The sequence below is a fragment of the Apodemus sylvaticus genome, chromosome 18 (assembly GCF_947179515.1).
Source record: "Apodemus sylvaticus chromosome 18, mApoSyl1.1, whole genome shotgun sequence".
NCBI lineage: Eukaryota > Metazoa > Chordata > Mammalia > Rodentia > Muridae > Apodemus > Apodemus sylvaticus.
In genome coordinates, this window is record NC_067489.1 from 7,076,244 (window position 1) to 7,100,660 (window position 24,417).

At 49.2% G+C, this 24,417-nt stretch overlaps 1 protein-coding gene across 2 annotated transcripts in view; it reads left to right on the plus strand.

Annotated features, from left to right (window-relative positions):
• Positions 1 to 24,417, plus strand: part of Col4a2 (collagen type IV alpha 2 chain) — a 139,550-nt gene that overhangs the window by 67,934 nt on the left and 47,199 nt on the right. For both annotated transcript variants that reach the window (XM_052162165.1, XM_052162166.1), the window contains exons 5-10: positions 19,313 to 19,447; positions 19,673 to 19,717; positions 21,132 to 21,248; positions 22,729 to 22,800; positions 24,019 to 24,054; positions 24,352 to 24,414. In XM_052162165.1, the coding sequence (XP_052018125.1) occupies positions 19,313 to 19,447; positions 19,673 to 19,717; positions 21,132 to 21,248; positions 22,729 to 22,800; positions 24,019 to 24,054; positions 24,352 to 24,414 (468 nt within the window). The remainder of the gene's footprint in view (positions 1 to 19,312; positions 19,448 to 19,672; positions 19,718 to 21,131; positions 21,249 to 22,728; positions 22,801 to 24,018; positions 24,055 to 24,351; positions 24,415 to 24,417) is intronic.

The window sequence follows — 24,417 nt, forward strand, 5'->3', positions numbered from 1 at the left end:
ACAGGGTGGGAAGTTCCTGAAAGAAGACATGCTGAGGAGGTATCGTGCCCTTCCATTTGGCTATCAGACCTTCGAGACAAGGGACCCAAGGAACTAGACGTTGCTGGCTGCTTCTCTGTGCTGCAGAGTGAACACAGGCTTCCTGTCCACTAAACATACACTCCTGTACATAGACATATACTGTATACCCCCAGCCACACAGCAGTCTGAGGCATCGCAGTCTCCCATTCGATCTTTAGCCAATAATACAATAATACAATAATAAACAACAACAGCTTCCTGTTGCTGCCTGCTTTCTACCAGATCTTAGCACACTCAGGAGGTAACTCTTTTCCCTGTGGCTGAAGCATCACCTTCTATTGCTGGGATAGAATGCAATCCCACTAAAACATTCAACACAGGCCTGCTGGCCGCCACCCGCCTTCTCTCCAGTCCTACCACTTGTTCACATGGATTTGGTTATCAGTTAAAAGCTCATTCAAACACAAGTCAAAATGAAACCATGAAGTTTAAAGGCACGTGGGGAATCGCTGCGGCCTGCTAGAAATAACGGGAAAGTGATGGCTCAGGTGCTGGGAAACCCTGCGAGCTCAGTTTGCCAAAAAGCCCTTGTTCCCTCCACCAGGGCCAGCACACCTCCTAGGAAATTAGATCTCAAGTCAGTGACTAAGAGGATGCCAGGTATGGCCAGCATTCTCCCTATGATGGCTCAGAAGGGGGGCTTCAGGGAGCCCCGCAGACCCAGGGTTTCCTCTGTGTAGGGACAAGCCCCTTCTCTTTTAGCTATGACAGGAAACTACCATGTTAAGTAAGGAAAGGTTTCAGGGGGTTGGTTTTACTAAACACTCATGAGTTCCAGCCAGGGACATGCCACCATCTTGGGGCCTCGTCCCTCTGTGGGCTCTGCCCCACTCTCCTCTCCCTCAGCCAACTCGTCAGCCTGCAGTCTGTCCCATGAGGGTGTGAGGCCATCCTTTCCTCACTTACCAGCTAGCCTAGAGGTTGGGAAGATGCACAGAAGTTGCTCTGCTCCTGCAGTCAGAGGGTCAAGATGGTCTCAGAAGACCGCAGGCAGGACACGGAAAGCCTTCAGCTCCTGCCACACCCTGGATCTCCCAAAACACTCATTTGGGGACTTGCCCTTCCTCTGAGGTAGGAGCCCCAGCAATGATGAAATCTGACCAAGCAGAAGGTCTGCAGACAGAGAGTGTGCCCTTTGCCTTAGCGGAGTATCACGGTGTTCCACTCCCTTTTCATTTTTAATTTACATACATTTTTAATTTACATACATACATAAGGAGTGGCTTATGCTCTTCACAGGACTGTACCACCGCACTCAACTCTGGGATCAAACCCAGAACTTCATGCATGCTAAGCACTCATTGTACCAGCCAAGCTCAGCCCTTCCCATCCCTTTCCCGAACTCCGCCAATAATCCCAGAAGATAAGTCCTGAACAGCTTGTAACTGAATTCCATCAGAAATCCACTCAAAGTCACGATAGGAATTTCCCTTCCACTCCGTTTCTCGCGAGAGAGCCCAGGAGGCAGTGCCAGCAGGTGATGACGCAGTGATGTCACGTTAGAGCTGCTGTTCGGTAAGGACAGATCTGTAGACTGCACAAGCATATTTCAGGAAAGCGACCTCGTAAATGTGCAAGTGTTCTGTGGTTTTATTTTGCGGTTCAAGCCAAGCCCCTGAATTCTCCAAGTCCTGAGCCTTGCCAGCCCTGGGCTGACCAATATGACTAATGCAAGTCACCCACAGTCTTACCATCCTTGGGCATAAAGCCGCTCCCGCTGGCGCAGGCCTGCCAAGCGTGCAGGGAGCCCTGCTAACGGTACATGACGGTCGGTCGGAGGGCTTTTGGAAAAGTTCCCTGAGCCAGCTGTCTATCCACCCCCACAGCTGTCTGTCTGGAGATAAGGCTCCCATGCTGGTCACTCAGAGATGCGTCACAGGAGTCTTGGATGCTGCTCCCAGCAGAGCTCTGCCAGGCAGGTCCACAGAGAGGTGGCCTGTGCTGACCCGGAACCAAAAATCCACCCCCACAGTGTCCTAAGCTAAGCTATCCTTTGCCTCTGTGTCCCAGATCTGTCAATCATTGGAATGGGTCCTCAGGGGGCGGGTTCTTTGTTTATGGGAGCTTGCTTAGTGTGTGTGTGTGTGTGTGTGTGAGAGAGAGAGAGAGAGAGAGAGATTAAAAATGAGTTTCTATTCCTCCTTTCCACTTAGTGACGGATACATATTTTCCATTAGTAAACCATTGCATTACACTCTTTTTACTTTTTAAGAACAGTGTAGGTGGCTGGCGTATTTCACAATCTTGGCAAGGCAGGCAAGACATTTGGGGAGTAAATCAAAACTGGAAGCCAGAAGTATTGGCCCAGACTTGGACTGCCACTTAGGAAAATGTAGCAGAGGGAATCGGGTGAGGGGACAGAGGGAGACTGCAGTGAGCCTCCTGCCTTCTCGGGTGTAAATGGTTCTCTGTGGAGATGAAGGGAGCGGGCTGTGGTGAGACCCGTGGTGGGTTTGGAGACTGCGGGAGGACAGAGGTGTGAGGTTCCTCCAGCCTAGTTTTTCAGTCACAAATTTAATATTTTGTGACTTTTGAGTTCAGTGAGAGATCTCTAAAGTGAGACTCTAGCAGCTCTCTGATAAGTTGAGAAGAGAGGCTGCTACTAGCAGCTGTATCCTACCTAGGAAAGAGCCATCCACCCTGGGAAACCTGACAACCACCAGATCACTAGGACGCTCAGCCGGCTGGCTGGACGCTTTGATGTGATTTTCAGAACACAAAAATCTGAATCAACAGCAGATTTCTCTTCTTTTCCCTCTGTTTCCTCTTCCTACTCCCTTCTTGGGAATTCATTTCCCTGGCCATTTTACATGGTAAGGAAGACTTTTTACATGGTAAGGTTTGCGGTGGGGAAACACATTGCCAATTTAAATAGCATCAGTGATGAAGTGGGGATTTTAGAGAGGAGTTTGGAGTCGCCATTGCTTAGAATGGAATGGAGAAGTTCACCATCAGCTGCACATGGAAGCAGACATGTCCGGCTCAGAGGGGGTGGCAGATGGAAGCCATCAGCCAAGTTAGCGTGGCACGGTTTCTTCAACGCATCCTTCTTCGGATCACATTCCTAGAAGACTATTTTTTTCTTTAGTTACATGAAATTTTAGCTGTGAGATTTTTTTTTTAATCAAAGGTTCTTTTTTTTTTAATCAGAGGGTTTTTTTTTAAGATTTATTTATTTTATTTATATGAGTACACTGTAGCTGTCTTCAGACACACCAAAAGAGGGTGTCGGATCCCATTACAGATCCTTGTGAGCCACCATGTGGTTGCTGGGAATTGAACTCAGGACCTCTGGAAGAGCAGTCGGTGCTCTTAACCACTGAGCCATCTCTCCAGCCTAGAATTTTTTTTTTTTTAATTGGCAGGAAAATTCAAAGAACACGTGCATGGTGGTGCAGCAGCCCGGCACTTGGCATTCTGGGAATGATTGTAAAAGAAGGCTAAGAAACAGGAGTGAGAGGCACTGGGGGGGATTCAAAGGAAATTGGTTACCCACCTACTCCAGTTCCCTGGGTGCACAACTCCTGAATCTCAGCTGCAAAATTAGATTAAGCCATGCGTTTAGAGCACTCATGGCTCTCGGAAGTTGGGTCATCCTTGGCTACATAGCAGTCCCAGGCTATCCTGGGCTACACTGTGCTAAAAATAACAAAGCAAAACCAAAAACAAAGAAAAAAATCCTACATGAGTTACTCATCGTAGATCAACCTAAGACCCCCCCATCTGACTTGGGGGCATGAGGACCAGGCAATGTGGTTCATCCTGGTGGGTGTTTAATTAGCTCCCAAGCTTGGCTGACCCCAAACTATAGTTCTTCAAATCAGAACTCCCCCACTGGTTGTTTTCCCACAAATGACCAAAAACAAGTGGGTTGAGCCTAGTCTTGTGAAACCCTTCCTCCTCCTAGGCATGTAATATTCCCTGGGTGACACAGTCCAGTTTTTAAAAGGACATTAAAAAAAATGGAACTTTTCAAAAACCGGGTACATTTTGGGAGATTTGCCACAAAACTGTTTGACGTGTAAATTCCCATACAAATGACCTAATTCAGTTTAATCTGGTCATGTCTGCACCCCATCATCTTCCTGACAGGAAAGCCGTAAGCCACCTGCTCCTCTTGGAGGGAACTCCTGGCTGCTGGCGGGGTCTGTGTGGGGCTCACTCTGCCTGGCTGCTGGCGGGGTCTGTGTGGGGCTCACTCTGGTGTCTGTAGCCTGGTCCTGTTAGAAGTTCCCTCTGTGGCTCATGCCATTAAAATTCTCAGGGACTTTAGTAATGTCCCCAGGGCTAGAAGAATCTTATGTCCTTGAATGCGGTCCATGTTAGCGACATATCCAGTAACCCTGTGGAGCAATCTGATGAGATCTCCAGAGCGCCAGCTGGAGTTCTAGACTTTAACAAGGTCTGGGGTGGGGTGCTGTGCAATCTCATCAGCCACTGACCAGCGAGTAGCTCCCGTCTCCAGCTCCTCACAAAGCACATCTTGTTTATACAGTCTGACTCTCGCATGCCCCGATCTTTATGTGGAGGAAAGTTCTCCAGCAGATGCCATATTTAAATGAGATGTTTTATAAACATTGATTCACTAACCGCCTGTTCAGTAAAGACCTTTGTCCTTCCAGAGAGATTCTAATATTCAAATTCGAGCTCCAGATTGTCTCTAGAGAGTAGGAAGCCACCTTGTACTAAGGTTACTAACCTGACTTCTTGAGTGTAAGTCCCCATTTATCCATGTTTATGTAGAAACACTCTAAACTAAGAAAAGCCATTGTGACTCTGAAGTTGTCTTCCAATGGAAGGGAAAGTTTCACCATTGCCAATCCTGGAGAAGCTGTTTGCAGCTGAGAGCAACCATAAATAAGAGGGCAGAAAGCACAGCAGGAGGAAGGGATGTCTGTCAGTCTGCCTGTCACGGATTTTCAAAGGCAGTGCTCGGAGCTCCCTGGGAAGGGTCTGGAGGTCACCGTGCCAATGAGCTTTGCATTTTATGAGTAGAAAACTATTCAAGAAGGAAATACATTTCTTTAATCGTCTTGTTTCCCAAAAAGGAGATACAGCCCCCGGGCTTCCACCGCCTCCTAACAAAAAACATCTGCTGAACTTCCGGAATTTTCCTCAGGCCTTGAGCACACACCCACGCGGTTCCAGCTCTTTCCTAACCATGAAGTTGGCTTCAACAGACTTTGGTTTTATGGCCAACGCTTCCATCCAGTTATTCCGTTCACCCTTTACTCCATCTCCGTTTTGTGTGTCGATTGCATGGTGGGTATTAGCTCTCTGTTGTAGGACAGAAGGAGGCAGCGTCTTCATAGAGCCTGTCTTCGGTGATGTGACTCGTGGTGTTAGCGCTGACGGATCAGGAGAGTCAGCTTGAGATGGTCTAACCCATGTATTTTAAAATGAATAAGAATGCAAATCAAGCAGCATGTGCCACAGGAACTCCAGAAAGGGCTTCACTCTGGACCCAGGGAGCTGCTCTGAGGTATTTCTGAGACTGTAGGGTTTTGTTTTTATGTTTGTCTGCCCATGGGAATGAAGTGCTTTTGTTAAACTTCTTTGAAATTCTTTAGTTTAGAAAAATCCTCTCTGCGTACAGCAGTCCTTGCGGATGGTTCTGGATGTTTTTGTTCAGTACCACTTATATTCTGAAGGATTGTTGATCCTTTTTGTGGAGGCCACATCCCAGATATCCTGCATATCAGATACGTGCATTATGATTCATAACAGTAGCAAAGTCACAGTTACGAAGGAGCAACAACATGAGGAGCTGTATTAAAGGGTCACAGCATTAGGAAGGCTGAGAACCCCTGCTCTCGAGGGTCTTGAAAACCCTATCTCTGTGACCAAAATCACTGTTACAGCCTATGTGGCCACAAGACCAAACACCTCAGACTAGAGAACTCGAGGCCATAGCTTGGGCGTTGGAGAGACACAATTAAGAGCACTTGCTAGTCGGTCTAGGAGCCTAGACCTATTCCCTTCTGTAACTTCAGCTCCAGAGAATCTAGTGCCCTTCTCTGGCCTCCATGGGAACTGCACACATGTAGTCAGTCACACATGTGCAAGCAAGACAGCCCACATCCAAACACCACAGATTCAGCATTAAGGGAGGAGTCGCTGACACTAACCCATTTATGAGGTCCACCTGTGACCTCAGCACCTTCTGATAGCAAAGCCTTGAATGCCAGTTTGGAGGGGTATTCGCTTCAGCATATGGACTTTGGGACTCTGCACATGCTCAGACCAGAGCAGTTTCTGTCTAGATGATACAGCTTAGCAAACAACATGATGTGTTCCTGGTGGATTTAAGTCACTTTCTTTTGCTATTCAGTCTTTTATGATATCACTTCCAGGTCAGTTCAGCTTTTCCGATATAAAGTCAAATGGAAGCGTATTCAGCCAGAGGAGCTGGGCTGAAGTCTGAGGGACAGCAACATTTAAAGAGACCAAGGAGAAATCCTGGCATGAAAGCCAAGAGAGAACAGAGGAGGGGTCCATCAGGGCCGTGCATCACCATGCCCAGCTCACTGGGGTCTTTTTAAAGGAAAGCGCTTGTGGTACCACCCACCTGCAGTACTTACACTGAAGGGAACTGGCAGTGTCTACTGGGCACTGTCCGTTGTCTGTTGCTTTGTGGGAAGGTACACTGACAGACAGACAGGCTCTTCACAGAGGGAGATGGGACTGTGGTTAATCGCTGTGCTGTGAAGACTCCAGCCAGCCCACAGTGGCCACAGTCCTGCCTCCCAGATTCTTGTCTGACGTGTCAGATCCAGAGCAGTGCTACTGTTTTGCATGAAAAAAATTAATATTTGGATCACAGGAATTGTTGCCAACTGGGCAGCTAGTACATTCTATAACTGCATAAGCCATAACTCCCCAGTGTGGACCAGACCATGAGTTATTATTCGTAACCTTACATCTCTGAGCTGAAGAGCCCTGTGCACACCAGGAAGCTCCTCCTAAACATAATGAAAGCTTTCTTGGGAGTTATGGCCAAGCGTGGCCCTCGGCGTTCACCGAGGAAGGACCCTGGAGTGCCAGAGCTGTGCTTCAGGATTAGCATACCTCCTGGTCTTAAAGAAGTCACAGGCTGAGAATGCACCAGCAAGTTAGGAGTCATAGTTAGAAACCATTCCAAGTCTAGACAGCGCTCCCCAGCTCTGCAAACCCCAGGCCACCCAGCTGCTTTGTAAAGAGCATGCATACAACTGGGAATGAGTGTCTATGATAACAGTACTTTAATAAGAAACTTAAATTTGGGTTATTTGTGACTTACACATAAGCCAGCTGCTTTCCCTCTGGCACCATTAGCAATAGACCTTTTAAACGTATTTCTGTGTATGTACAAGATGGTGTGTGTGTAGTGTGTATGTACTAGGGGGTAGGGAGCGCCACAGCATGCTCATGGGAGTCACAGACAACTGTGGAGTAAGTCTTCTCCTTCCATTGTTATATGGGTCCCAGACGTTGAACTCGGCCCATTGGGCTTGCTTGCCATACATCATCAGCCTTGCCTGATGATCACAGCATCGGCCTTGCTTCTCACAAGCTGTGTCACCATCTCACCAGCCCAAAGTCGCTTTCACTGGAACGCCCACATTGTGTTTTCTCTCATGCTTTTTTTCTCATGCGTAGCTCTCCTTGCACCTTCTAAATGTAAGACACATATGACAGTCCTCCTGTGCGCGCGCACGTGTGTACTTAGATAAGTAGGTGCGTGGATCAATGAGAAAGACAGAGATGGATACGTGGCAGAGACTGACAGAGGATGGAGAGAGGCGTGGATCCAATGGAGGACGGACGGGTGTTGGATAGACGTTTCTCCCCACGCCCTTTATGGGCAGCCGCTGCGCGGTTGTCTTGCTCGCTGGAAGACGAGTGAGGATGGGGCTTCCATGCTTGCCTGGCCTCCGGGAGGCTGGTGGGCTTTTCTGCAGGTATGTCGGGGAAGGAAAACTCTCAGACTAATCCTGCAAATGGCCTCTGGTGTCCTAGAAGCACACCCCAGTGGCCAGGCTGGCGTGAGGACAGAGCACTGACAAGGGAATGCTTGTCAACTATCTAGCCACAGTGCCTTTGCAACCATGACAGCTCCAGCCCCAGTGTCCTATGGCCCAGGCACTGCACTGAACCCCTCAAGAAGCAAAACAGGCGCAGAAGGGATTTCATAGGGAAGTGTACGGAGCAGCTAAGAAGCTAAGTGCAGATCAAAGAGGACTCAAGGCAATATCAGCTCAGAGAAGAAGCGAGGAGCAGCTTTTCAGGAAGAAAGACGTGTGTTCACAACATCAGGGCATTGTTAGAAGCCATCGAAATACTCGAGGAGCATCATAGATTATGTAGAGGCCAGAGGGGTGGCACGGGTTTAAGTTAAGTGTAACACAAGAGTCTCCTTGGCTTCTAGAGTGACCACCAGAGAGTTGTCAGGGCAAGGCAGAGGGGAAGCTAGCTAACGGGTTATTATGAGGACTGAGGCAGGAGGTGATGGGACCCGGAGGAGAGGACAAGAGAGAAGGACAGACTGGGGAAACACAGGACAGCAGCTACAGTGAACCATGTCGGGTCCTTGGACTTAAGTCAAACACTAGCAGTGTCTCTACTTGTCCAGAATTGGACTCCAGGGATTGTCTTGGGAGAAAGACGGGGTTATTGCAGGACATGGTGCCGGAGGGAATTTAGACATTCTGCGGTTAGGGATCTGCGGATGCTTGGGCAGAGTCCAGGAGAGAGGAGGAACATGGAGAGAGGGGTGAGGTGTCCTACGAGGCCTTCTGAGAAGGACTGAGTCTGGCTAACTCCAGAGTTACCTCTGATGGCCCTAAGCCAGCACTCAGGAGAAAGGCCCGTTTAAGGAGGAGGGCTGTGGAGCCGGGTAAGAGCCTTCAGCTTGAGGACGTGTGCCTCCTTGATAGGAGAGTTTGGTCCAAGGAACAACAAGCGTCAGTTCTCCCTGGCTCAAGCTATGGATGGGAGAGAGGAAGTGTCTTGGGAAGGTGTCTGGGCCACATCTGGATGAGAACCCTGTGAGCTCCACGGAGCGAGGACCCGCAGTCACAGCTGGCCACGAGGAGTCATGGGTCACAGCTGGCCACACTTCTGCCATCATAGCTTTTCTGTGGGCATGACTGGTGTCCCCAGCATGCCAGCCTAGCCAAGCTGACCTCGCTGGACCATCCTTGGGGATTAGGATGGGGCTGTCTAGGTATAAATGACTGCTCTCATGCAGGCAGACTCCTGCCACATTGCACCGCAAGTTAAGACACAGCAGGGAAGCCCGAGGACATGGAGCTGAGGACAGGCACACACATGCATGTGCACTCATACATGTCATGAGTATGTAAGCTCTTGCAGAAATAAGAGGCTTAGGTCATTTCTAAAGGACATCCAAAATGCCAAGGAAAACCAACATCTGCAATGAAGATCCTGCTTGGGGTCCATAATGCACCATCTCCCTGGTTGCTCACCGAGGAATCAGGTGGGTTCCATCTTGATCACCTGGGAGATTACCGACCTTTTGTCACACTTAAGAGTAGGATGAACGTCAAGAGGATGAGCTATGTTCAATATCTACTGCCATTTCATTGAAGAAATGTGCTATCTATTTTTCTTCTTTTAAAAACAATCCATTTCAGGCCAAGCACAGCCATGTGATACTTGCAGCTCTAGGGCATCTCTTTTGGTCTCAGGAGCACCATATCTGAATTGGTGCACAGACATACAGAAAGGCAAAATACCCATGCACATAAAAGAATAAAATAATAAAGAAAGAATTTATGGAGAGCCGGAGATGGCTCAGCGGTTAAGAACACTAGCTACTCTTGCATGGGGACCTGGATTCTTTCATTCCCAGAATCCATGTGGCTGCTCACAATAGTCTGTAACACCAGTTCTGAGAGGTTCACCAGCCTCTGAGGGCCTCCTTGGGCACTGCACACGCTTGGTACACAGACATTCATGCATATAAAACATGAGACAGATAAAACACTCATACATATGAAATAAAAGTAAATAAAGTCTTTAGAAAGTAAAAGGGTGTAGATGTGGCTCAGTCAATAAAGTGCTTGCCCAGCAGTCAGAGCCCTAGTCCAATCCCCAGTTCCTACTGTGGTGTCAGGATGACCAGTTCAGTCATCCATTGCTACAGGGTGAGTTTGAGGCCAGCCTGAACTACACAAACACTGTCTCCAAGGAAGAAGGGATCGTCATGCATCCTGGGGACATGCCTCCTGAGTCATTCTCTGGACTGCAGAAGGATGTCACTGGGTCTTGGGGTCTCCCGCCTGCATAACTGGGCCATGCATTAGCTCCTCACAGACTTAAGTGGGAGTTTGGTCTTCTGCGGTGTGTTTTCATTCAGGATATGCATTCAGTGACATCAGAAGGGTCATCCTAGATGAGAGAGGAAGTGCAGAGACACCAGAGTCACTTACATGGCCATAGTTGGCTGTGAGCTTAGCCTCTTAGTCATTGTCCAGAAGACAAGCTTAGCCTGAGGGCTGCCACGGTGTCATAGATTGGTTCTTGGAGGGCGGGGCACCACCTCAAGGACTGGCAGGCTTTATCTTGGGGGTCCCCACAAAGAGCAGATTCTTCTAAAGGTGCAAGGAAGAGAGGCTGTGTGTGACGTTGTGTGATCTGATGTTGATCTGATGTGGACTGTCTGCCTCTCAACCTTCCCAGGATCAAACGTCAAGGGTTAGGGCTGGAGTACAGGATGCCAGTTCTGTCTCCAGCAAGGGGTGAACTAGGACTGGGAGTGTGGCTCAGTCATTAGAGTGTTTGCCTAGCATGCACAAGGCCCTGTGTTGGGTTCCCAGCACTGCAGAAACTGAACGTGGGCTCACACTTGTAATCCCAGGGGAGGTAGATGCTGGAGGGTCAGAAGCCCAAGGTCATTCTTGGCTAGGTAGCAAGTTTGAGGCCAATCTGAGCTAGAAAGCCTGTCCAAAAAAATAAAAGCAAATCAAACCAACACAGCCCTTCAGAGGCCACATGGGATATGACGAGAGAGAGAGAGAGAGAGAGAGAGAGAGAGAGAGAGAGAGAGAGAGAGAGAGAGAGAACGCCACTTCCTTAGGCCCTTTAGGGCTAGACTCAACACCTCCCTGGTGAAGTGAGATCTCTTGGTAGGAGGTGTTCCTAAGCTTTTCTTTCCAAGTGACATTTATGTGCCTTACAGTGGCTCCTCCACCTCCCAGCATAGAGCTCCAGCCACTCAAAGACCACGACATTCCTCTCCCTGCCTTCTCAGATAGGTCATGGTGGTCAAGCGGCATGAGCAGTCATCACCAGACCCTCAGCCTCCCACGGACCCTCTCCACCCAGTCCACCGTCTGTGGTCCATTCCTAGCCTCTCCGCCTCAGAAGTCACTTTTATACCCTTTTATCTTGTCCCTGAGCCGTATTTCTGCCAGCTCTGCCTTGCCCTGTCCCTCTTCTCCTGAGCTGTGTGGGAGACACACCTGTCCTGCCTTGCCTGGTTTCACACCTAAGTTCCTCTCCTTAGTGAGCATGCCCCGGCTGCCAGTGGGTTTCTAGAACCACATGGCCATCTCCCATGTGAGCTCACTGTCCTGGAATGTACAAGCCTGGTTGACCACACCCCACCTCAGTTCCCCCCCCACACACTAGAATGAGCACAGTGACATTCTGTGTCCTGAGTTTTACAGGAATTAAAATCTAATGTGTTAACAAAGCTGGAAATGGCTGTCAGCAAAGATCCAGCGTTCTTAGGTATGTCCTGACTCAGTCTTCGGGAGGAACTCCATCTAATGTCACTTGAAGTCACTGTTGCAAGTGCCACCAGGGTAGGCATGGGAGCAGGCTCCCAGTGTCAATACTTGGCATACTTTCCTTTAACAAGACTAAAGGAACGATTATGAGTTATTGACTTAATTATTCTAAGGGAAGTGGGGTATGATAGCCTCTCGGACTAACTGGAATTAGGCAATCACAGTTTTCCTTGGGATTATCCCCAAGGGAGGTTAGCAAATGAGAAACTTGCCCTCTGTCCCCTAGAGCTAAGTCATGTGACCCTAGAGAGACTGACTCAAAGCCTTCAAGTCAGAGAGCAGGTTTCCTAACTGGCCTGGAGGCTGAGAATGACTGCCACCTGGTGTTGATTACTGGAACTGCACTATCACCCCCGGCCCTGTTCCTCCCACCAAGAATGTTGATTTCATTTCAAAATTTCAAAACTGAGATATCCAGTAAACATTAAAATTCTTTCCCTTTTATACTTTTGCAGACTTGTGTCAGTACACACCTCTTTTCCTCTACAACTTTTGACCCCCAACACTCCTCCCCAACCAAAGTGGTCCCACCAAGTTCCTACCCATTGCAAAACATGTTCAGCTCAGTCATGCTTAAAGCAGCCAGGTTCGGTCATTACTGGCCTGAGCCTTCTGGAGGAGTAGCGCCCGGCATTCCAGAGCCTGCCTCACCCGCGCCTCAGCTGCCCACAATATTTCATTATCTAATCAGATGCTGAGCAGGGTCTGATACACAGGCCTTCTTCCATGAGTCTGGGTGGTCTCCGTGATGACTTCATCATGAGGGCCCCGGCAGCATTCCGTCTGCTGTGTAGACAGATAAGCAGAGCCCTCTAAGGAGCCAACAATCAGCAGTTCTCCAGGGCCGGTGCAGGGCTAAGACAAGGGTTTCCTGAATGGCTCAAGAGGGCTACAGAACCGAATGGGGGCTGGGACAGAGGGTGGCAAGCCTTCTCCGAAGGACAGCGCCCCCTCTCTTGAACCTCAGAAACTGCGAGGTTACTATAGTGGCCTTCAAGGGGGTGCACTCGGAGGATGTAGCTCTGTGGCGAAGCTCTTGCCTCCCACGTGCTGGACTCTGGGCTCAAGCCTCAAAAACCACAAAAACATAAGGAAATTTTCTAAAAATAGAAGTGGGGAGAACTGGGAGTGAGACGGAGCCAAATATCGGCAGTTCGTGAGCAGCCAGCCCGTCAGCTGACGCTTTGTGGAGCGAGAGGTGAGAATCAGATGCTCGGAACTGCTTAGGGGAAAAGTTTAAGGAGACTCTGGCCACCAGGCCACCACTGCAGGCTCACAAGTGCCAGGCATCAGCGGGAGGTTTAAGTAGCATGCCAGGGAGTCCCTCATCTAGTTCGGACCAGCCTTGGCTAGTTTAGAGCCTTTTTATTTTCAACAGAATTTGGAGAATTGGACTTTTTAATCTTCTCCACTATTTTGTTCTGTGGTGTGTGTGTGTGCGTGTGTGTGTGTGTGTGTGTGTGTGTGTGTGTGAAATCTTTTACAATCCCAAAGTCTCAATATTTTCTTCTACCCATTTTGCAGGTGGTAACAGTGAGTTGATTTGAGTTTGTGTTTTTTTATTTCTGTCTCTCCTTTGTGTCTGATCCACTTCGAGTGGATGTCCCTACTTGGGGTCCTGAGAGGAAAACTGACTGTTTGCTCCATCGTGTGTGGATTTTACTTACTTACATACTTATTTATGTACTTACTTACTTGTGGGGGAGGGGCTCGTGTGTGCCATGGCGTTTGCGTATGTGTGTGGAGGTCAGAGGACAACTTTTGGGAGTCACTTCTCTCCTTCCACCGTGTGGGTCCCAGGGGAGGAACTCAGGTCCTCTGTCCTGAGGGAGAGCAAACACCTCTGCCAGCTGAGCCAGCTCACCAAGCCAGATGTTATTTGCTTTTTGACCACAATCTGTTAAATAATTTTGGAAAGTAGCTCTAAGTTTCTCATGTCACATACTGTTGGGTTAGTACTCTTTAGTTCCTCCTGCAGGTGACATAACACGTCCACACATGTCATCCTCGTGAACAGTAGACAGTTCTAAGTCCTGGGTGCAGAATGCGTTTCCTGGATCCCGAGGGAGCCCTTTCTGCCATCTCGGACATCTCTCGGATTTTCCAATGTGTGCCATCAGCTTGCAGAAATTCACTAGGACTTAGGAATTCCCCGGAATCATCAAGGGTTGTGGTCTACTGCCCTCAGAGGAAGGGACAGTCTGCAAGGGGATCGGGAGGGCAGGAGGGTCTGTGACTGCTGCCCATGAAAGGTGAGACAGGAAGAGGCCGTTTAGGAGGGAGAGGGGATTTCCTACCATTCATCCCCGGGCTTTGCGTCACAGGGAGTCTATTCTGCTCTGCCCGGAAAGGCTGCAGCCAGATTGAACATCCTGGTGTGCACAGGGGCTGGTTCTGTCCTTGGGGGGGGGGGGGTCAGAGGAGCGGTGTTTGGGCTTATCTGGCCTTTGTCCAAAATGTCCAGTCGCAGCTCTGCATGACATCTTGCCCCTTTTCCAGACATAAACTTTTCCAAATTCAGGAGCATTCTCAGAAGCCTGGGATTCTTGTTTTTTTAAAAATATATATATATTTATTTATTATTATGTTTAAGTACACTGTAGCTGTCTTCAGACACACCAGAAGAGAGTGCCAGATCCCATTACAGATGGTTGTGAGCTACCATATGGTTGCTGGGATTTGAACTCAGGACCTTCAGAAGAGCAGTCAATGCTCTTTCCCACTGAACCATCTCTCCAGCCCAATTCTAAGCACACCTCTTATTTAGCCATAGAACTTAATAACATTCATTGGCTTTGAGTTTGGCCTTGCCATCCACCAAAAACGACTTGTGACACCAGTTGTGACTCCAGAAAGGGAAATGGAAGGATGAGGGGTCGAGAGTGGGCAAATCCCTGTCCCATTTATTCTGTCTTCTAGGTATGTGTAATTAAAGTTAAGGTTTAGCTGACATAATGGGGGTGTTTGTTTGTTGGTTTGTTGGTTTTTTGATTTGTTTGTTTTTGGCTGTGCTTGACTCAATGAGCCAGACCTATGAGCCAGACTCAATGAGCTAGAACTTAGTCCTAAAGAGCTGTTTCTTATTTAAAAGATAACCATCTTCTCCCTTAGGGGCCATGTGGAGGGATGTGGAGTGTAGGATGTGGTATTATTCCAACAGCAACGCACACAAAAACCTCTAGGAACCTTGTGAAATGTAGGTCCAGGGCACCGGAGCCATGCCTGGGACAATGGATTTCTAGTGAATTCGGTGTGAAGTTGGCGCAACCCCACACGGAGACACAGGGCAGAACCAGGTCATCCTGGAGCCAGGCAGGCAGGCCTCAACCTGGCTTTTCTGAGCCCAGTTGTGGCTCCTCCCGACTGGTGCTCTGACTAGTGTTCCGTACTTCTCCACGCCACAACCGTGGGGAAAAGAGCTTCTAAGCTTCTGGCAGGCCACCTCCCGGAGGTGCACAGTGGAGTGATGGTGTTCAGTGTCCACCCCCAGGAGGTGCACAGTGGAGTGATGGTGTTCAGTGTCCACCCCCAGGAGGCACACCCCGTGGGTAGGGTGGAAAGGAGGGATGGGGAGCACACAGCCTTATAGGTCCTTAGAAAAGTGTCCGCGGTTTGTAACACATTCTGTGTCCCTGCAGTGGATGGGGGTGTGGGAGGGAGGTGATTTTCAAGAGCATAGCAGGAACTTGAAGGTCATCGTGGATTTGGGGATTTGGGGGTTGGCCACAGGCACGTGGAGGAGTGGGCACCTTCTCTTGGGACGGCTTTATTTTTAACCTCTTTACACAAGGAAAGGAAGAGATGAAAATAAGTGCTCTGAGCTGGACCTTTCCACAGAGGATGCCAGGGGCTGATTAGCACAAAGGGAAGCCCTCCTCACCTGCGTGTGCAGCTGCTCCTCACTCCACAGAGCGCTTCCCCACCAGGCAGGACATCCTGGGGAAAGCCCCAGCCTGCCTGCAGATCCAAACACACCTCCCCAGAGCACGCTGAGGCTGTGTGCACGTGCCCCCAGTTATCCCACAAGGCAGGGCTCAGCCTAGCAACGGGATTGCCCGGCCCCAGAGGTCAGGGGCCAACCCACGGTCTCCCCAGACACCCCTCCCCCACCCTGGAGAAGCTCAGCCTGGGCGCTTGGAATGTTCCAGTTGCTAGAGTGAAGCAAAATTGGAGCGTTTCTCGTAGGGCTGTGAACCAATACAGCCACCGAGGAAAAAGATTGGCCAGAAACTTAAATGTGTAATTGTCATGAGATCCACTGAGTCCTGGGGATAAACACAGAAAACATCCAGGAGGAACTCGGGCAGCTGTTGGATACACATGCTGACAGAAACACTATTCCTCATGACACAGGTGGGCTCAGCAAGAGATTAAGTGCAACCAGGAGACCTGAGGCTGATGCCCCAGGAGCCATGTAAAGGCTGAAAGGGAGGGCTAACCCCACTAAGTCTTGGGACCTCCAGATGTGTGGCCTCCACATGTGCCCAGACACATACATACATACATACATACATACATACATACATACGTGTAAATAAATAGCCAAAAGATAGAGATACTCAGATATGCCCACTAGCAGATGCAAGGACAGACTGAGGTATATCCATACAGTGGAGTACTACTCAGCCATGAACATGAAGGGCTGGTCTGTGCCACAGCATAAGTGAGCCCCCCCCCCAGCATTGCACTGAATGAAAGAAGCCGGACTCGAAAGGTCGCACGCATCATGTGATTTAGTTTCTGCTGAATTACAGAAGAGGGAACCAAAGAGACAGAGGCCAATGTGGGGTTGCCAGAGTCGGGGAAGAAGAACGGGGAGGGGCAGCTTGCGGGGTCCGGCTCTCCCTCTGAGGCCACGAGAGTATTTTGGATCTAGATAAGGATGAGGGTTGCACAAACCTGTGAGTTCAGGGAGCACAGTGAGTTGTGCAAGTTCCAGAGGAGACAAGATTAGAGTTCACCCCTAACTCAGACGCCTCATCCAAGGGGTTAAAGATCCGCTGACAGCAGAGGAAAATGAGCTCATGGGGTCATCTGGGTCACTTCTGCCAGTAGGGTCTGACCGTGAGGGAAGAGGACAGTCTCACGTGCAGGTGCTGTGGAAGCTAGGAACCATTTCCCTCAGCCCTAGGATGACTATCCCACTGACAGACTTACAAGCTGTAAACAGTATAGATGCCACTGTGGGGAGTGTCCCGTTCTCCTGGAGGGGTCACGGTAAACACTGGCAGGTGGCCTCCACACGGCAAACCCCAGGAAAGCCAGCTCCTAGCAGCACCACAAACTAAAACGAGATAAATGTGACTGGAAGACATCCATAGAAGTCAGAGCCAAAGCACGTCCTTTTCCCAAACACACAAACAGCAACAAAACCATGGAGCTTCAGAGACAGGGTGAGCTGAGAGGCCCTGTGTCTGCCCCACAGTGCCACTGTCCTCACGGGAAAACACGTGGTGCGACCAGCCTCCTGTTTAGGTTGGTTTTTTGGTTTTTTTTTTTTTTAATTAGATATTTGCTTTATTTACATTTCATTTTTTTGTTGTTGTTTGGTTTGGTTTGGTTTGGTTTGGTTTTGGGGGGGGGTGTTTTTTTTGTTTGTTTGTTTTTTGTTTGAGACAGGGTTTCTCTGTATAGCCCTAGCTGTCCTAGAACTCACTCTGTAGACCAGGCTGGCCTCAAACTCAGAAATTCGCCTGCCTCTGCCTCCCAGAGTGCTGGGATTATAGGCGTGCTACATTTCAAATGCTGTCCCCTTTCCTCATTCCCCTCCAAAAACCCCCTATCCCATCCCCCTACCCCTACTTTCCTGACTTGCATTCCCCTATTCTGGGGGATCAAGCCTTCACAGGACCAACCTCTCATCTCATTGAAGTCTGAAATGGCCATCTTCTGCTACATATGAAGCTGGAGCCATGGGTCCCTCCATGTATACTCTTTGGTTAATGGCTTAGTCCCTGGGAGCTCTGGGGATATTGGTTGGTACATATTGGTTGGATATTGGTTCCTCCTGCAGGGCTGCAAACCTCCTCGGTTCCTTGGGTCCTCTCTCTAGCTGCTCCATTGGGGACCCTATGCTCAGTCCATTGGTTGGCTGTGAGCCATGGGTATTTTGGTCCACCTTCCAATAAAGATCAAAGTACCCACACTTCAGTCTTCCTTCTTCTTGAGCTTCATGTGGTCTGTGAGCTGTGTCTTGGGCTTTTGGGCTAATATCCACTTTTCAGTGAGTACACACCGTGAGTGTTCTTTCATGATTGGATTACCTCACTCAGGATGATATTTTTCTAGTTCCATCCATTTACCCAAGGATTTCATGAATTCATTGTTTTTAATAGCTGAGTAATACTCCATTGTATAAATGTACCACATTTTCAGTATCCATCTGGGTTCTTTCCAGCTTCTGGCCATTATAATTAACAGCCTCCTGTTTGTAACGGTCCTCAATGAGGCTGAGATGCATAGACTCCACCACTGCTCACCGTGCTCAGCCTGCCCCGCCCTGGCTGGGCATTTGCTAGTGTGGCAACAGCTGGAAGATGGAGCCCAGAGACCTTTTCAGACTCTCCTTGGGTTGAGGTAGTAGGGTGCCTGAGCTCTGGGGTAGGTTTCTGAGTCTTCCCCATCAGCCTCTGTCTTCAATGAATGGGGCACTTCCACCCACAGACCTGTGGCTCCTACAAGCACAGTAGAGGAGAGATATGCACAGCTTCGGGCAAGGTTTTCTTGCCACTGGACTGCACCTCCATGGCATCCACCTCCATGAAACTTGTCCTCTCACTAAAATACTATGAGACCCGAAGATGACCCCTCAGCACTCAGTGAAGAAAGACTACATGTGGGCAGTGGAGGAAAGAAAATCAGAAACAGAGATAGAAGCCTCTAGCTCCAGGGCAGCCGAGGGCTTGGAAATGAGGCAGCAGATAGGTCTTGACCACTCCAGGGATGTCCTAGAGGTGAGACCTTTCGACGTCTTTTTATTATTGGTTATTTCATAAGCGTGTGTCCTCGGAGCTCATTCCCGTTGGAGCGTGTGTCTGTACTTTCCGTTTGAGGGTGAGTGATACTCCGTTGTATGGATGTGCTGTGTTTTGTGTAGCACCTGTATGCATCTTATTAGGGAAATCACTGGGAGCATTTTACACTGAAGAGACTTTTGGAAGCCAAGCAAGCTGACACTGTCAACTGCAACTTGACGTTTGGTCGCTCACCACCAACCTCGCCTGTCACACGCTCCCATTTTCCCCTTGCGCTGTCCGATGTCTTTCCCTAGGCAGCAGCAATCCCTCTGTGGTGGCCCTGGTAGAAGATGGTCATTTCCATAACGTTCCTGAGGATGCTAGATTGTGGAGAATGGGAAGAGCCATTTGGAAAATGACTGTGACTGAGAATGTGTGCCTGTCTTCCTCTGTGATCCTGAACATGTGCTGTTCCCACAGGGTCAGCCAGGAGTAGTGGGCACCCAGGGGTACAATGGCCCCCCAGGGTTGCAAGGATTCCCAGGACTACAGGGCCGCAAAGGAGACAAGGGTGAACGGGGAGTCCCTGGACCAACTGGACCAAAAGGAGATGTGGTACGGGTCCTGGCTGGGGTCCTCTACTGTGGGTGGGCACTGGTGGTCCTGGCTGGGGTCCTCTGCTGTGGGTAGGCACTGGGGGGTCCTGGCTGGGGTCCTCTGCTGTGGGTGGGCACTGGGGGTCCTGGCTGGGGTCCTCTGCTGTGGGTGGGCACTGGGGTCCTCTGCTGTGGGTGGGCACTGGGCCTTTCTGTTTTTGTTAATTGTTCTGATTCTTCACAGGGAGCGAGAGGCGTCTCTGGATTCCCCGGTGCAGATGGAATTCCTGTAAGTGTTTGGGAAGATGAGAAGGTTAAACATTGTGTGTGTCCCAAGCAATGCATTTATGACTTAAAGAACCTTGAAAAGAGCCGGCTTCCCTTTGTCTACGGCATCACATGGAGGAGGGGCTGTATTCAGTGCACTCTTTCTCCTCCTGGATTCCCGACAAACAATGGACAAAGTGTTTCCTTCCCGGAGGTTCCTATAGGCAGGGCTCCAAAACGGAATCTACTTTGCTAAAACTTGAGCCTTGTTAACAGTCAGAAAAATAGCCCATGATTCACAGATGGTCTGTAAGGAGCAGGTCTCGAGATCATTTGCCACACAGGGCAATGTGAATATAAAATGGCCCAGCATGTAGCAGAAGAGACCAAAGCCCACAGCACCTTCTGCAGCTGCCCAGATTCTTTGTAGTAGCTGCGCATAAGGGAGGCAAAGAGAGAGTTACAGTTTGCTTGCCATCCCAACACCTGAGGGGAAAAGACAAGACGATGGTCATGAGTTCAAGGCCAGCCTAAGCTATAGAATAGGTGGTGTCCCAACACTTGGGGGGGGGGAAAGAAGAGGGGGAGGAGGCATGGTTTGTTCATGAGAAAAATCTCAAAATGCAATAAAAGTGTTTTTATAAGCTAGTTTACTTTAACTTCTTGTAGAAAAAAGTAAGCGCCTGACTCACAGGGCTCAGCCAACAGATTCCCAGGCGGCTTCCTGGCCAGACCTGAGCTCAGGGATGAGTCCTGTCAGCCTCCTTCATCCTCGGCTGTGGTAGAGGCGTGGGCCCTGTAACCCTCGCCCATGTTCACAGATGTCCCTGCCACACCGGCACGCCCCTTCTCTCCTGCTGTGCACACACAAGGATGGAGACCAGGCCCCAGCTCCACTAGCAGGGCTGGCTTCGTACCAGGAATGAGAGCCAGGGAAGGAAGGTCTGTTCTTTACCCTCTGACCAGCAGCCCCACAGTCCTGAAGGAGTGGAGCAGAGAGAAGGCAGCCATGTTTAGGAGACCGTGAGCCCAGCTTAGTCAGGTCCTCAATGTGGAGCCCCAGAGGGTGGCTCAAGGAGACTCGGGTTATGGTTACGCCCCACTGCAGCCGGGAAGAAAGAAGCAACGGCCTCATTACTTGGGATCTGGAGAAAAGGGCGGAGGGACGAATCCCACACATTTTCAGAGATAAACAACTCAGAAAAATGTTTTCCCACAAACAGCCTGAGACTAAACTGCTCATTTTTTAACTAGTTCTTGGAACTCTCGGATCACCCAGCCTTGAACCTGCTTAAGATACATCCTTTCGTGTTTAATCATTCCTTCCTTCGTCCATTTTTGAATTCTCCTTTCCTTGGATTTGTGCGGGAGGGGGGGGGAGGGACCCACTGTTTTAGGGGTCAATTGCATGAAAACCTGACTGTTCTGCTTTGCAGGGGCACCCAGGGCAAGGCGGACCCCGAGGAAGGCCAGGCTATGATGGTTGCAATGGAACCAGAGGAGACGCCGGTCCACAGGGGCCCTCTGGATCCGGGGGTTTCCCTGGCCTCCCTGTGAGTATATGCACAGTATGGTGACCTTGGCTCTACTTCCCGGTGTCTTAGTCAGGGTTTCTATTCCTGCACAAACATCATGACCAAGAAGCAAGTTGGGGAGGAAAGGGTTTATTCAGCTTACATTTCCACATTACTGTTCATCACCACAGGAAGTCAGGACAGGAACTCAAGCAGGTCAGGAAGCAGGAGCTGATGCAGAGGCCGTGGAGGGATGTTTCTTACTGGCTTGCTTCCCCTGGCTTGCTCAGCCTGCTCTCTTATAGAACCCAAGACCACCAGCCCAGGGATGGCACCACCCACAAGGGCCCCCCCCCTTGATCACTAATTGAGAAAATGCCCCACAGCTGGATCTCATGGAGGCACTTCCTCAAGGGAGGTTCCTTTCTCTGTGATAACTCCAGTCTGTGTCAAGTTGACACCCAGAACCAGCCAGGACACAGGTTCAGCCCAGTAGGGCCACCTGCCAGGCGTGTCCTTGTCATCATGACTGTGAAAACTGCTTTGCCTGCCCACTTCTTTCCACTGCATGTCCTAGGCTCAAGCGTTCCTGACTGTTAAGTGGACGATGAGTGACCTGGCTGATGTTCTCACCCACTGTCTCCTAAGGATCCCGCCGCCTCCTCCTCTAGTCTAAGTCAAATAACAGTGGATGACTTAAGGAGACAACTAAAACTTGAATCCTGTCCCAGTGTCTGCTGGGCACTGAGGGATCGTATTACAGGATTCCCAGGGACAGGGAAGGAGGTTGGATTCTTCAGCATCTGCCAATGGGCAGATACACAACAGAAATACAATTTCAATACAGGAGCCTTCCTGAGATTGTTCACTTTGTGACTTCATTCTTAGGATCCTTGCAAAGAGTTCTAAGATGCTCAGTCAGAATGACATTTGCAAGTTCAGGTTACGCTAACATTTTGGTTAAGCCTTTGTATCCTGAAAACACGCTGAGGTGAGGAGAAGCCGTGAGCTAACTTTACCCCGCACTGAGTTGGCGTCTCTGGCTAACGACTTCCACCTCCGCCTTGCAGTAGCTGTGCACATTTTTACACGGCTCAGGGTTTTGGCGAATTTCATTGCTTTTCTGTCCGTCTAGGTTACACATCATGAGACATGTGTCACTGTAAAACACTGATTACATATAGATATTAAAGGCTAATGCACTTCTTATATTTTGCATAATTAAAGCCACTCTTTTGTATTAAATAGTTCTATGCCCAGTCCTATGCCCAGTGATGAGGAGAGAGGCTTGGTTGGGGTTCTGAAAACATTTTAAATCCTATAAGGTGTTTCCATTTAACTCTAAGATTATAAAATGAAAAGAGCTTCATACTCATAGTTGTACTTAAGGAAATTAATATTGGAAGTGCCTATGTGACCCAGGGAACACTGGGCACACTCATCTATGTCATCACGGCCGTGCTGGGAGATAATGGGTTCTTCTGTGTTCTTCTTTCTTGTTGTGTATCTGCTAATTTAGGGGCCCCAAGGACCCAAGGGACAGAAAGGTGAACCTTACGCCCTCTCCAAAGAAGATCGTGACAAATACCGGGTATGTTTGCCATAGGCAGGAGACGAAACTCAGTCATCCCATGTAAACTGTAGCAAAGCCAGTTAGAAATTAGAAATTAACTCCAGTGTAAGAAGCAATTCAGGGAAGGAATTTACAGATTCGTGGGGTAGCGAGGCTGTGATTAACTTGGGGTCATCATATTCCTGTGTGGGGGAGGGGTGCTCAGTCTGCCCTTGTTCTCAATGCCACAGACCAGATACCTCAGGCTGGAAGGGCTTGTACATGTCAAACTTGTTTGCCATAGAAGTAAATGAACCCAAAGATGCCCAAAACCAGTTCACTCTCAGGAGCTCAGGAGATGCCTCAGTCAGTAAATGGCTTGCCGCGCAAGTCTGAGGCCTGAGTTGAAATCTCAAAGCCTGTGTAAAAAATCTGGACAATGCCTTAGACTCAGTCCCAGAACTGAGGAGGTAGAGACAGGCAGATCCCTGGGTTCAATAACCCTCCAGAGCTGCCAACTGGGGAGCTCCAGACTAAAGAGAGACTCAAAAAACAGTTTGGGTGTCTCCTGAGGAACAACATTTGCTATTAACTTCTGTCCTCTGCACCTGCGTGAACTCATGCACACACACACACACACACACACATACATACATACACATACACACACACATACACATACACACACACATACACACACATACACACACACACACATACACACATACACATACACACACACATACACATATACACAAACAAAACATATGCATACAACACATGCCCACAACACACATGCACACAACACACACAACACAACACATACAACATACACATACAACACACACACACACACATACACGCATACACACACATACACACACATATACATATACACAAACAAAACATACACATACAACACATGCCCACAACACACATGCACACAACACATACAATACAACACATACAACATACACATACAACACATACACACACACATACACACATACACACAAACAAAACATATGCATACAACATATGCCCACAACACACATGCACACAACACATACAACATACACATACAACACATACATACACATACAACACACACACACGCGCATACATAAAGCACACATACACAACACACACACACACACACACACACATGCATACATAAAGCACATACACTCACACAACACACACAACACGTTCACACACTAGTAATTCTTAATTTAACCCTTGTTCCCTCTCAACCAGGGTGAACCTGGAGAGCCTGGCCTGGTCGGCTACCAGGTGAGTATCATTTCCATTAAGGAATATTCTACACAGAACTTTAGGGGCGGGGGCTGGAGAGATGGCTCAGCAGCTAAGGGCACTGACTGCTCTTCCAGAGGTCGTGAGTTCAATTCCCAGCAACCACATGGTGGCTCACAAGGATCTGTAATGGGATCTGATGCCCTCTTCTGGTGTGTCTAAAGACAGCGACAGTGTACTCACATGCATAAAACAAACAAATAAATAAATAAAACATCTGGAATGGACACCCCATTCTGCCTGTCTTCAAGTCGTGTTCTCTGTGTCTCTTCACAGGGGCCTCCTGGCCGCCCAGGGCCAATAGGACAGATGGGTCCCGTGGGAGCACCTGGAAGACCGGTA